Here is a 14,096-nt window from a genome sequence, read left to right as displayed (position 1 = left end):
GTTTATGGCGTGTAGGAGAAGAAGACGCCCTATGGCGTATCGCCTCACCATTAAGCAAGGGGAAGACAAAAGTCTGAAGACATACCTATCTTGGTTCAACAAAGAACGCATGACTACAGACGACCAAGACGAGAGTATAACCTTGATAGCACTTTTAGGAGGAGTGTGGCCCCGATCCCAGTTCATGTCAGAATTAGCAAGAAGAACTCCCGCCAGGTTGCAAGAGTTCATAGGATCAAGCCGACAACTTTATTAACACGAGGACACACTTCGGGCCTTCATCAAGCCGAGGAGGAAATAACTGGAAACCATAGAAAGAAGGGAAAGGCACCAACCAAAGGAAAGGCTCGTGAGAAGCCGAAGAAAAGACCAAGCGACAACAGGAAAGAAAAAGCCCCTGCAAGAGGCCTGGGGTTTTGACTTGACCGGCCAGCACTCACAATCCAAAAAAATGACCATCAACCTGCCTAAGAAGATAACTACAAGAGCACCAGTCGCCACTATTTCACCTACCATCAGTCTAACACTCATAATACGAAAGATTGTATTTTCTTGAAAGAGGAAAGTGAGCAGGCTGAGAGGCCGAGGTCGGAATACCCTCCCGCCCAGAGGCCAGAGTAGGAGTCGAGGAGAAGATCACGGGAAAGAAGTGCATAGAGGGTCAGAAGGATAAGGAGGGAATGGAGCCGAGGGCAAATGGTAGTTGTGCATGGACCCTCGCACAATTGCCCCCGTGCACCACATCAGGAAGGACCACCGGTGGGGGAAATTAGGACTATCGCATGAGGATTCGCCGGCGGGAAGGCGACCTCATCTTGTCGAAAGCGTTAGGCAAATGAGATATCGAGAAGTGTATTAAGCAGAATACCGCCCCACCAAGTACAGGAGAAGCGAACAGACACCTGTCATCTCCTTTCGAGAAGACGACAAGGATGGGATCCTCTATCCACACGATGATGGCCTAGTGGTGATTATGATGATCGCCAAATTCACCACTAGGAGGATCCTTGTTGACAATGGCAGCTCCGCTGACATCCTCTTCTCAGAAGCTTTTACTCGTATGTGGATAGACACAGCTTGACTCCAAACAGATCCCATGCCATTTAAGGGTTTCTCTAGGGAAATGGTCTTGCCGGTAGGGACCATCACACTATCTGTCTTGACGCGCAGCGCCCCTTATATGGCTCCTGACATGGTTGATTTCTTGGTGGTGAAGGCCCCTTCGTCGTACAACTCCATAATCGGCATGCCTTCCTTCAACAACCTAAGGTTGGTGACGTCGACCTACCACTTGCAGATGAAGTTCCCGACCTTTTAGGAAAAGGGAAAATTTTGAGAAGAACAGGTCCTAGCGCAGGAGTGCTACTTGCAGGAATTGAAGCCAAGGGATGGCGGGGTGCATATGGTCCACACCCCTGGAATGGTGAGCACCTGCGGGAAGTTTCATTGCTAGAAAATTTATGACTTGTAATTTACATTTCCATGTCAATGGTGTATATTCTATTAATAGAAATATGGCTTTTTAGGAATAAAATACGTCTGGCCTACCTCGACTCTTTACTCCAACAACGTAATCCCCAACAACGTAATCTTCATCAATGTAATCTTCCTCAACATATTTCTATTAATGAAATCTCCATCGACGACTAGTTACTTTCCCGTGAGGTACCAAATGGATGAGTTACGCCTAAGGTTGTTTTATTCTTCTCGAGGTAGAGAAAGGGCCAGCCTTCAGCTACCCGACACTTACCTTCCTAGTGAACGTCAACAAGCAAGAGCGGGTCCAATCCCAAATTGTCCTGTAACTTACCTCCCCGCAGGGTCCTAAAGGGCGAGATGCTCCTTAAGACCATCTCATCCATCTCGCGATGGAGAGCGGGTCTAGCCCCTTGGTTGCCCAAAAACTTATCCCAACCTCCACCATGACCAACAATGGGATCAAGACTAGGCTTACCCAACACTTACCTTCTTAGTGATGTCAACAAGCGGGAGTGGGTCTAGTCCCAAGCTGCCCCACACTTACCTCCCTATGGGGGCTAAAAGGTGGGTAGCAGGCCCAACCTCCCTCATGGGAAGAGTGGGTCCATCCTCTCGGCTGCCCGACAACTTACCTCACCCCCATCACGGTGAAAAGTAGACCGGCTGATCAGTTGTCCAACACTTCCCTCCCCGCGAGGAACCAAAGTGATGGGTTATGCTCGAAGGCTGCTTTATCCCTCTCACGGTGGAGAGCAGGCTAGCCCTCGGCTGCTTGACACCTACCTTCCTCGTGAGCGTCAACAGGCAGGAGTGGGTCTAGTCTTAAACTGCTCGAAAACTTACCTCCCCGCTGGAATCCAAATGGCGGGATATGTTTTAATGCCATCTTTTCTCTCCTGCGATGGAGAATGGGTCCAGTCACTCGGATGCCAGACATCTGCCACAACGAAGAGTGGGATCAACACTGGCCTGACCCAACATTTACCTTGCTTGTGATGCCAAATGGTGGGAGCAGGTCTAGTTCCAAATTGCCTGGCAACTTACCTACCCGTGAGGATTAATAGGTGGGCAATCAACCCAACCTCCCCCATGTGGGAGAGCAGGTCCAACCTTTTGGCTACCCGACAACTTACCCCACCTCATCACGGCGAAGGGCCGATCGGCTTCTCAACCTTCCGAAAAATTACCTTCCTGGGACGACCAAAGGGGTGGGCTTGGCCTAAGGCATCCCGACCACTCCCTCGACGAAGAACGGATTTAGTCCTTCGAATGTCTGACATAACGCCATCTCCAACAATAGAACGCCAAACAAGTAGTGCCTCAGAACCCTCATTGGAATCCTCATCCACCAAATGAGCAGCCAAGTTTGCAAACTTCACACTCGGGGTTGTGGATGAGTTATATTAACTTTTTTAGTTTTTTCAGCACTATTAAACATCTCTTACCTGCCTTACGGCAAAGAGCGAGACAACTCCTCAACTGCGCGGCAACTCCCGCCCCCCGGGGAGATAAAAAAGGAGGGCTTAGCCTAAGGCATCCCGACCTCTCTCCCCGTAGAATATGATCATGTTCTCTCCGCTAGACATTGTAGGCTCTCGAGGATCCCCACCCTCCAAATCGACGACAAAAAATCGAGACAACACAATTTTATGATTGTAATAACAGACAAATATTACTTGTAGTTATTCATCACACAAGTGGCATCACCCCTACACTCCTCACCCGGTGCACTCCCCGAAGCATGCAAAGGAAAAGCTAAGAACAAAGAAAGAAAAGCATGTACACGAAACTCCACTAATATTATTGCAAAGTACGTTACAAACAGAAGAAAAAAGAAATACATCAATACAATAGGGAAAGGTAGTCAGTTGGCGGGGTTGACACTGGTGGGGTTGTATGAGAATGCACTCGAGATCAACTCCTTCCCTATTGAGGCCCCACGCTTCAATGCCAACGAGTCTGGAGGGAGTTCTTACACTTTCAGTGCCCTAAAATTGCTTCAAGGATTCAGGAGCACATGATCTCTCATTTTGTCCAAACCCTCCAGATAATCGTGATTCCAGGTGACGCCGTGTATCCACGGACTTGTTTTAACCCTAGCCTCAGTTTATGACGCCGACGAGACGACCAAAGGAGCCAAGTACTATATCTCTACGGGCTTGCCTCATCCCCCACCTCAGTCTACGAGGTAGATCAGAAGATCAAGAGAGCCAAGTATCGTGTCTCGTCTCCATGGACCTGCCTCATCCCAGAGGATACTGAGGAGCAAAGGGCCTGGTTCTCCCCTTCAAGTGCTTTCTAGACATTTACATGTAAGCAGCCAGCCGAGATACACCCTATCGCCAACAAAAACAAACACAAGAATAGTTAGTAGAGGATTCCTAATTAATAAGATGACAGAAAAAGAATAAACTAGTTTGAGCGACCTTGGATAAGAAGTCCATCAAAGACTTGGTCACCCGTTCGAGAGACTCTACTCGAGCTCCTCTCACCTCTAATTGAGCGAACAGAGGAATGACCTCCACTATGCTCTCTTCAAGGGATGGCCGGGTAGCCGCCTCAACATCTTCAACACTGTGCTCGAGACCCTCTTTGCAGGGCTGGGAGAGAAGGTGGCCCTCGATGGTGGAGCGAAGTTCATCGCCAGGACTTTGAGGCTCCCCACTCTCACTGGGTCTCCGCAGACTCTCTCCCTCGTTCCTCGACTCCAAGGCCATCTCAATTTCAGCAGCAGGCGACCTTATGACAAGTAAGGGAGAGAGAATAGTAGTCGTCTTCTCAGCAAGGAGGCTAGGAACCGCGGCCAACTTTGGCTCTACTCCTTCCCCTCTAGAAGTTCTCCGACAGGATCCTCGGCCGAGGCCATCGTGAGCTCTATGACGGGGGTGGCAGAAACAGGGCCCTTAGGAGAAGACATCCTCTCCACACTTGGGTTGGCTCCTATACAATCCTCAACAACAAGCTCGAAGACTTGACCTCTGTTGGAAGATTGCGCTGTGGATGGAGAGGGAGGGATCACCTCCACGTTCAACTCATGAGGAGGCTTTACTAGAGTTGATCGACGAGGAGCTAGTTTTAGGAGGGCCCCATATAAATGCTTTAAGAGCATACTGGCCCTAGGGGATAATATACGCGGGTCTGATGGCATGGGGGGCACTGCAGGACCAAAACCGTGGTGAGCTCTGCGGTCAAAGCGCCTGTGGAAGGAGCAACATGGTCTGACTTTGGGATGGCAGGACCCTTTTCCCCCTAACTCCTTGGTGGATTCGATGGATGGATAGATAGGACTGGTAGTGGGGTAGGTACAAATGGTGGGGGCATTGTACCTCAATCAGCGCCGAGGACAGCCCCAAAGGAAATCGAGGAGGGGACAATGGGCTATTGTCGGCCCTAGCAACCTTTGTGGGGAGTTTCTTTCCCTCACCTGCGGGAGGACTCGGGGAGCGCTTCCAAGCCGAGCTGGCTTTGGGCTACATAGGAATGGCACGATCATAAAAAAACAATGTGACCAAGAGAAGTAAAAATGCCCTTATATTTTCCTCCCTAAGGAGAGCATCCGGGAAGACATCGAATGGGTGATTCTTACCCATTCTTTGACAAGAGCAATACGAAATAACTCCTTGGGAGAGGCTATTGACCGTGACACTTTGTCGTCAGGAACTACCCCCCATATGGTCCAACAGAGAATTCACGGTGATTCACTTGCCTGATCGAAAATCCCCACCCTCGGCAAGACACGAAAAAAAAATTTGAGGTCTAGTCTTTGACCTTGCGATAACGTTGTTCCAAAGAAACGAGGGCATGCATCGCCCTAAAACTGAAAATGTTCCCCTCAGGTTTTATAAGGTTGTGGGACAAGAGAAACTTATGACCAATAAGGTTGGCATACTCCAAGTTTGATTTCAACAAAGCTCGCTACTAGAGGACACAACAACACATCAAGCTTCTCCAAGCATTTGGGTGGAGTTGAGAGGGGGCCAATTCGAGACAATCTAGTAGGTCACAGACAGGACGAGGGAAGGGTAACATCAGCCCACAAAAGATATGCTAAGGAAGAGGGCAACCTTTGAGGCATAACCCTCATTGTCGACGTCCCCTCACGTGGTCCAGGAGCCTAAAAAACCACCTTCTTCAGGACATGAAATGTGGAAGCCAGTGACGACATCAACTCAGGGGTGACGTTTGAATGCCAGTTGTGACCAATATAGAATTGCTCTGTGGTGCAAACCTCGGGCTGGTCCAATTCTCCAGGAATCCTGGGTAGAACCACCTTCTTTGGAGCCATTGAGATTGAAGTTGAGAAAAACAACAGAAAGGAAAAGGAGTTGAGCAAAGAGAATGACACTATTAGAGCAAAAGGAAACAAGGATGTGGTAAATGGGGGAAGAGGGCAGAGCGTGTTTATATAAAAGGAAAGTGAGGTTGGCCTTCCGTATCCATGTATGAGACAGGGGATGCGAAAGGGTTCGAATCCTGCAAAGTGGACGACACATCGAGACGTGGGAAACCAACAGCGCATCAAGACAGGTTTGGGGGGTCTAGTTGTTAGGTTAAGAAGGGTAAAAACGTAAAAGAAGGAATGAAAGGGGCAAAGAAGAGGGCTCCAACGACGAAGGAGGAGAATTTAAATAGATCCCAATGACGGTTAGCATCCCAAAGGCATGGGAACGCACACACCCCACGAAGCTAGAAAGACGTGCATGAATCTCGCAGCATGTATTGTACGATGCGACATGAAGAGAATGAGCCGCCTAATAACATCATGAGGGAACTGGAAGGACGCAATCAAGTATAAAATCCAATCGTCAAAAAATGTGCCAATAAAATTGGGAGAGGAATCGTCGCTTGACATTGTTAAATGATGAAAAAAAATCATACGGCATAATCTAGAGCCCAGAACCTGACACATAGAAGAGCCGAAAGAATAATAACCGCTCATTTCTAGGGAAGAGGATCTCCACGGCAGCGATTGCTAGAAAATAATAACATGAAGACAAAGACAAAGAAGAATTCCCATCGCAGTCCGATAAGAATTGACATGGTAACTGTAAAAGGGTTTTCCCTCTCATCGGCTCATATAGCATGCCCAAGAGGAACTGCTAGGGAAGTAAGCCAGAGAGACCGGCCAAGTCCAGCCAAGCCCAACCGCCCTCCTATAAAAAGAGCCAGGGGCCTTTGTAGAATACTCAGCCCATGAGCAAAACCCACGAAGCAACCCATATGTGGGGAAAGCGGACAGTAGGGGCAGATGAGACTCGCCGCCTTGACACCACCTTGATGACACCTTACCATCGGGAACTTGAGTAGGCAGGTGGACGAAAAACATGGAGAACCCTTGATCTCCTGGCAGCAGGCATGTAGGGGCTTAACATGGAATGTCCGCAAGATAAAGTGAGTCAAGAAGCCACGCCGCATTAATGACACCATTCCCCAGAAGTCACGCCGCATTAAAGGATTTTGACTAAGCGAACTATTTAAGTGACATGGACTCCCCGAAGCCAGGTGTGAACTGTCCCCACCCATAAACCTAGTATAAAGACTGACCCCCAGGTACAAAAAATTCTCTCTGATTCCTCTAAACTCATGCACAAACTACCAAGGAGCTAGACTAACTTTAGCATCGGAGACTCCCTAGCTTCCCCCAAGGCCCCCCACTCTCCATGTTTCTCAATTGTGCAAGTGAAAGACTCAAGACCCGAGTTCTTGAAACCCGACCTAAAGGCGTACGAAACACGACGTTAATATAATGCATAGAGATCATTTTCAATTTTGCCCGAATAAGATGGCTTAAATCAGAAAATAATAATAATACATACAGATTTCAAAACCTATAATGTTATCTGTGTAAATAATATGAATTCGGTATGGTATCATCAAACCAAAAGGATGCAGCAAAATGAGGATATGTTACGTTTGGATTTTGAGGTGATCTCAGATAATCTGTGAATAGTAATAAAAAATATCAAATAGTAATAAAAAAAAGTACTAAATAGTTTATAAATAATAATAAACTATTTTTAATTAATAATAAAGTAATTTGAAATTACTTCATTTATCAAACACAACCTTGAAACATCGAGCTGAGGAATATAGCCCGTGTTGGAGTAGGTAGTACGTACTGCTGTTTTGGGCAGGGGTGTAACAGGTCTTGTTTTGTACATTTTTTAGAACCGAATCGGTATATACCGATTTTGAAATTTTAAAAACTGATACCGAAGATTCATAGTTCACTATAAAAATCGAAACTTTCGATTTTTCCAGTTCGATTTTTATGATTTTACGGATTATTTGTGTTAGTAATTATATGTTTACATATACTAAACTATTAGTCTATTTACATTATAGTATAAATACATTTTTTTATAATAATTAACATATACCAGTATAGTATTGAATTTAACTATAGTTTAGATAAGTTCTAGACTTTTTATATGGGTATATATGATCAAATGTGTAAAAATATATTTATAATATATATATACAATAATTTATTATGCCAAATATATATACATATCAAAACTAAGTTTATATTAATAACTTAATATTAATGTTTACATTATAAGATTAAAATTTATATGTTATATCAAATATTATATTAAAAATTATAAAATTATTTTTATATTATGCCACATGTTATATTAATTAGTAATTTAATGTATAATATAATACAAAAATTATAAATATATATTCCGATCTAATTCAGTTTAAATCGATTTTTAAAATAGAAAAATCGAAATTACATTAATTTAGAATAGTTTTAACTCTTAAGAACCGTAATGGATCGCTTAAACCCCGGTCTAGTTAATTTGATTTTTTGATTTTTTTTTTACACTCTTGGTTTGGGTTAGAGCACTTTCATTAGATTAGTTAAAAGTTAAATTTATTGAGTATTTAGCTATTAGAGAGTAAAATATGCTCACAATAGATTAACTTAAATTCTAAATATTTGGAATTTAACTACAGTGACTTTCAAAAGTTTTTTCAAATTTGAAAGTTACTGTACATACATCAAATACATATTTTATTAATTATTTTTCTCTCAATTTCTTTCTATCGCATATTTTATCACAATTAGTATATTAATTTGAGTTAGTGATATATTAATTTAATAAGAATATGAATTTTAATTAATATATAATAGGTAGAATAGTAAAATATGATAAAATAAAATAAATTAATAATTAAAAAATTAAATATTTTTGAAATTATTAATTATTTATTACTATATAATGAATAAATATATAATCTAATGTGGAGATTTGTTATGAATAACTAAAATCAAATTCATCTTATATTATTTTATTGGTATATAATGAAAAATAGCTATTATAATGTGAATATTTGTGTGAATAGAACAGTCAAAAGTTAAATTTATCTTATATTCATAAAAAATGTCATTTAACTTTGACTAATCCAATTATAGTGTTCTTAGTTGAGAGTTTGAGACTGAGAGCTTCAGAGCAAGCTAACTCGCTGCTAGTTGAGGGGATGGGATGAGACCAAATTCTCATCTCATCTCATCGTTATACTTTTTTCAAATTTTCATATAAAATATAATAAACAATTCAATTTTTTTAAATCTCAATACATCTTTTTAAAATTTTAAAATAATAATAATATTAAAATACAATATTTTAAACTCTCTAACAAAACATAAAATTATCATCTCATTGCCAAACAAACCGTAAATTATCGTACGTAAGAAGTCCATTTTCATTGATTGGCTTCAGCTAGAACGCTAGAGGCCTCATGCACAGGGAATAATAAAAGTACTACTACGTTCACAGAAAATTTTTACACTTTACCGAACACTACAATTTTTTTTTTATTTGTTTATTTTATCTTTTTTCACTATTTTTTAAAATTATTTAAATATTTTTTAAAATTAAAAAAATCACATATTCATTTAGAAATATTTACTTAATTATTAAGTAAAGTAAAGTTAAAAACTTTTCGGTAAAAAATTAATTACGATAGACATATTATGTGAGCATAATATTTTTCATAATAAAAGAAGGAAAATTCTATAGGTAGTAAGAACTAGTAACTACTATATTGGGACCGTTGTTTGTAGGAGTGACAATATGTGACACAACCCGTTAATCCAATACGAACACGACACGATAAAAGCAGGTTAGGATTTACCCTTAACGGGTTCGGGTCAAAACGGGTTGACTCATTAAGACACGATTGCTTAACGTGTCACTAACGGGTCAACCCGTTATGACCCGTTAAGAAAATTAAATTTACCTTTACACCCATAGACCTAAAGGGCAATGAGGAAGCTCCACTTCCTTCTTCAAGTTCTAAATTTGTTTAAATCTGTGTTTTTAATTTTTTATTATATTTGGGATTGTAACATTAATATATTTACATTGTATATTTTGTTTATTATATTTGAAATGTAATTTTAATAATGAATATTATTATAAATTGTGTGGATCATATTTGTTTGAATTGTCATTTTAGACTTGTAGTTAGTTTTTTTATTTTTTATAGATATTATTTATATTTAAATATTTATATAAAATCAATTAAGTCAAACGGGTCGTGTCGTATCGTGTCTGTTCAAACCATTCACGTAAACGAGTTGAAACGGAACGGGTCGTGTCGTGTCGTGTCGTGTCAATTTATTTGTTATTCATTAACGGGTTATAACAGGTCGTATCGTGTCAACCCATTATCTTACCGTGTCGTGTTTGGGTTTGAAATTTTGACACGAAATTCTTAACGGGTCGTGTTCGTGTCGACCCATTAAGTGTAATGTATATACTTTGACACGACACGAACACGATCCGTTAATACGATTTGACATCCCTAGTTGTTTGAGGAAGATGATGTCATTAATACTTTAGATTTGAGTCATCATGAGGAGTACCACATCTTTGTAGGTAGGAATCTAGGATACATAAGCTAGCGGCCTTTGAGAAGTCCCGAGATATATATTTGTTGGCTTCAGCTAGAACGCTAGAGGCCTCATGCGCATGAAATAATAAAAGAAGGAAAAATGCCATAAGTAGTAAGAACTAGTAACTACTATATCGGGACAGTAGTTTGAGGAAAATGATGTTATTAATTCTTTAGGATTTGAATCATTATGAGGAGACCACATCTTTGTAGCTAGGAATCGAGGATACATAAGTTAGCCTTTGAAAAGTCCCGAGATATTTGGAAAGTTGTGATTCTTGTGAAACTTAGGAAGGATATACATACATACATATATATATATATATACACGTACATACATATACATATATATTATATTATCAAAAAATTGGAGTTTGGGAAAAAAGAATAAATAATGCGGAGGAAAAATGAAAGGTTTATAAAAAACTCTAAACTCAAGTATATGCTGGGAAGGCCCCGCGAACTGCATCCAATGTGGAGTCAAATGTACTGTTTTGGAGTAAATAAAACGATACATTTAGTTGGGTTCGAAATTGTGTGAAGCTACTTTTGAAACGGTACGTTTCACATTTTCAGTGAAATTGGTTTCTCTCTCCCTGCTATCTCTATGCCATGCCCTTTTCTGTGCGACTCATGTTCCCAACCCTAACCCTAACACGATAGACCCACTGCATTATACTGGAGGATTTTTCTCAAAGTTTGACGCCGTCCTAGGTAACTCAAAGTTTAGTTTCTGATTTTCTCTTCCCCTTTCGAGTTTCGTCTGTTTAAGGTTTATGGATGGTGGTATCATGAAAATATTGATGAAAATATTGAAATTTGGTTTAAAGAAACTCGAAACTGGCTGGCTTGAATAGGTTTTGTTATTTGAGAAATGCTTATTGCAACTGGTCTGTGCAACTGGTGGAAAATCTCCACGTCACTAATAAAATATTGTATTTCATTTTTACTTTAGAAGAAGAAAAAGTAAAAAGAAACGGTAGGTCTCATGGCATTGTACGCGCACCAAAAGCTAAAGAGAGGGGAAGCTCTTTTTGGTGGATCTCTCTCTTTTTTTTCTTTATTTTTCTTTTTTTTTTTAATTCAAGAAATGAAATAAACAAAAGAAAAATAGTCGGTTGCACTGCGGTTTTCATGACCGGTTGCAGCTAGTAGAATTGTATTTTATCAGCTAGCTAGCTGAATAATGCTATACATAGTCGTGAAGTATGCAAGCGTTGTGTAGTTACTTTGAAAAAGAGTGAAATCTAGTATTAAAATTTAATTTTTTTCATATAGGTCCCGTATTTATTCACTTTTTTCAAAGTGATTGCACAACGCTTGCACACTCACGATAATCACGACTGCAACTATCATTTCTCATATATGTATATTGCTTTAACCGAAATAATGATCAAAATAGTCGAGATAGCTAGCCCCATCTTATCATATTTCATCATTACACATTTTTCAATTCTCCATATAAAATATAATAAACAATTCAATTTTTTCAAATATTAAAATAATAATAATATTAAAATATAATATTTTAAACTTTTAGACAAAACATAAAATTCTTATTTCACCTTCCAAATCTGCCTGACACGCTGATAGTTCCTTAAATTGGACACACGTAGTCACGTACGTACCAACGACAACTTCTGCTCTAATTTAATTAGGTTAATTTAGACTGATCATCAGAATTTACCTCGGAGCCATGCAATGTATCTTCAGAAACAAAGAGCAAGTCCAAGGACTCAGACTCAGTCAGATCAGGAGCCATAAGTTGAAAATCCTCTGAGCCATGCAGTTCTGTTTCTTTAGAAACCAAGAGGGCATGATCAATAAATGTTGGTGAAGAATGGACTTTATCACAGGTAGTGCTGCTGCTACCACCCTCATTATTAATGTTATTGTTTTCAAAACATGATGAAGATAGCTCCGAGAAATCTGTGTTGACCAGAAACCCTGACAGGAAACTTTTGTCAATCTCAAAATCATCCATCATGAAGTTGGATAAATTATTTTATTCCAAATTGCATTTTGAAAATTCAACTGTCATGTCGTGATTCTCATCAAGAACTAAAGAGAGATGTTCAACGACGACTGGATTGGTGTGATCAAACTGCTGCTGCTGATGATGATGGTGAGGTTCCTGTGGCCCCGAGGTACTGATCGGGATAACTTTGGTGCACCTTGTTGCCTTTGTACGTATCACGGTACATGAAGCACCTGTATTTGCTTTTGGTGGCTCCATTACAGCTGACGCTTTGGCGGGGTTTGGCTTTTCTTGTGCTTGATTTGATGATGATGATGATGATCTACGTTTTGAGGTGGGGTTGGGGTGACCTAAGAGTACTTTCCTTCCAATGTGGGTGTTCCAGTAATTCTTGATTTCATTATCCGTTCGACCAGGAAGCCGGCCAGCTATCAGAGACCATCTGCAATGAGACACATGAGACAGGGCATTCTTATCGTCAATCTGCGGTTATCTGTAAACTAAATACTTTTAATTGCTTCATCACCTGTTTCCCAAGAGTTTGTGAAGCTTGATAATAAGCTCCTCTTCATCATTGGTTATGTTGCCTCTCTTAATTCCAGGTCTTAGATAATTCAACCACCTTAGCCGGCAACTCTTCCCACATCTCTTAAGCCCTGCATAACCCATTAAACAATTTTTATTTTCTTAAGCTTAAATCTACCGCAATAAAGAAAACGAAAAACACAAAAACGCATAAGGTTGTTCCTCTGTTATTTAATAGATGGACAAAAATATCTAACCCGCTCTTTTGGGAAGGTTTCTCCATTTTCCTTCGCCATGAATTTTGATGTATCCTTTGAGTATTTTGTCTTCAATAGCTGTCCATGTTCCCCTATTCAAGCTCTGATCTTTTGAGCAACGAGGACTCCTTCCCATTTTAACCAATCTCCAAGAACCCCCTCCTCTCTCTCTCCACAGTTGTTTGCAGTGGACAAAGAGATTGTGATCAGACCTTCTATGATTGAAGATGGGGGATTGTAGTGTTCCTATTTATATATTGTCACGAGGAATGGTAGAGGGCACACGAACCACTAACATCATGTCCCTATATATGCGCATCATGTTCCCCATCTTTAATTTAGGTCTTATTTAGCTTCAAAATAATAATAAGAAACATGATGGGATTCCAAAGATGCCGTAGGTTGCATATGATCAAGAACGTCGTACGTCCGGGACCATCAATTTACCGATCGAGCAGCTTCTACAAATTAACACCAAAATCACGTTTTGTCAGTGATGATGACGAATGGCTCTCCGTAAAATCTCTGAAGCTAGTAAAAAAACAGACAAGAGGGGAAGGATATGTCAGGAAAAAAATTAAATTACCATGGCGAGAATTATAACTAATTTGACTGCAAATTAACTAAAAAAATAAAAAATGAGAAAACATGCAAAACAATAGGAAGAAAATTTTGAAAAAATATTGATTAATGATAAAATTCAAAATTATGAGGATTTTCTCAAAAATGAAAAATCTAAATTATTGCATAAATAGAAGATTTGAAAAAAAGAAAAAAGAGAAATGCTAAACCCACACATGGGGCAGCTCCCCGATGATAGTTTTTGTTTTTTATTTTGTAATTAAAGAAGCATTTTTTAATAATCTTGTGAATTTTTTTTAAAAAAATATATATATATTTAAAAGTGTTAAAAAATACATAAAAAACACAAAAAAAAAAAAGAAGCACTG

The 14,096-nt window shown here is 40.0% G+C and overlaps 2 protein-coding genes across 3 annotated transcripts; both read right to left on the bottom strand.

Annotated features, from left to right (window-relative positions):
- Positions 1 to 3,427: 3,427 nt before the first annotated feature.
- Positions 3,428 to 4,215, bottom strand: LOC109006177. Of its 2 annotated transcripts, none has more exons than XM_018985373.2 (2): positions 3,906 to 4,215; positions 3,428 to 3,815 (listed from the first exon to the last, which is right to left on the bottom strand). In XM_018985373.2, the coding sequence occupies exons 1-2, from the start codon at positions 4,194 to 4,196 to the stop codon at positions 3,786 to 3,788; spliced, it is 321 nt and encodes a 106-aa protein (XP_018840918.2). In that variant the 5' UTR covers positions 4,197 to 4,215; the 3' UTR covers positions 3,428 to 3,785. The 2 variants fall into 2 exon arrangements, with proteins under 2 accessions (XP_018840918.2, XP_018840919.2); XM_018985374.2 differs by having other exon boundaries at positions 3,972 to 4,215.
- A 7,755-nt stretch (positions 4,216 to 11,970) lies between these two features.
- On the bottom strand, positions 11,971 to 13,349 carry LOC109006176 (transcription factor MYB123-like). The gene is made up of 3 exons (XM_018985371.2): positions 13,147 to 13,349; positions 12,891 to 13,020; positions 11,971 to 12,806 (listed from the first exon to the last, which is right to left on the bottom strand). Exons 1-3 carry the CDS (start codon positions 13,280 to 13,282, stop codon positions 12,392 to 12,394), a joined length of 681 nt encoding a protein of 226 aa, XP_018840916.1. The 5' UTR covers positions 13,283 to 13,349; the 3' UTR covers positions 11,971 to 12,391.
- Positions 13,350 to 14,096: the final 747 nt, after the last annotated feature.

This window comes from Juglans regia, chromosome 8, assembly GCF_001411555.2.
Source record: "Juglans regia cultivar Chandler chromosome 8, Walnut 2.0, whole genome shotgun sequence".
NCBI lineage: Eukaryota > Viridiplantae > Streptophyta > Magnoliopsida > Fagales > Juglandaceae > Juglans > Juglans regia.
The sequence above is the reverse complement of the archived record's forward strand: the minus strand, read 5'-3'. Positions and strand labels throughout refer to the sequence as shown.

Coding starts and splice junctions, on each gene's coding strand:
- LOC109006177 (XM_018985373.2), bottom strand. CDS start 4,196: ATGGCCTTGGAGTCGAGGAACGAGGGAGAGAGTCTGCGGAGACCCAGT. Junction 3,816..3,905: donor TGATGGACTTCTTATCCAAG/GTCGCTCAAACT, acceptor TGTTGGCGATAG/GGTGTATCTCGGCTGGCTGC.
- LOC109006176 (XM_018985371.2), bottom strand. CDS start 13,282: ATGGGAAGGAGTCCTCGTTGCTCAAAAGATCAGAGCTTGAATAGGGGA. Junction 13,021..13,146: donor AAACCTTCCCAAAAGAGCGG/GTTAGATATTTT, acceptor TGGGTTATGCAG/GGCTTAAGAGATGTGGGAAG. Junction 12,807..12,890: donor CACAAACTCTTGGGAAACAG/GTGATGAAGCAA, acceptor GTCTCATTGCAG/ATGGTCTCTGATAGCTGGCC.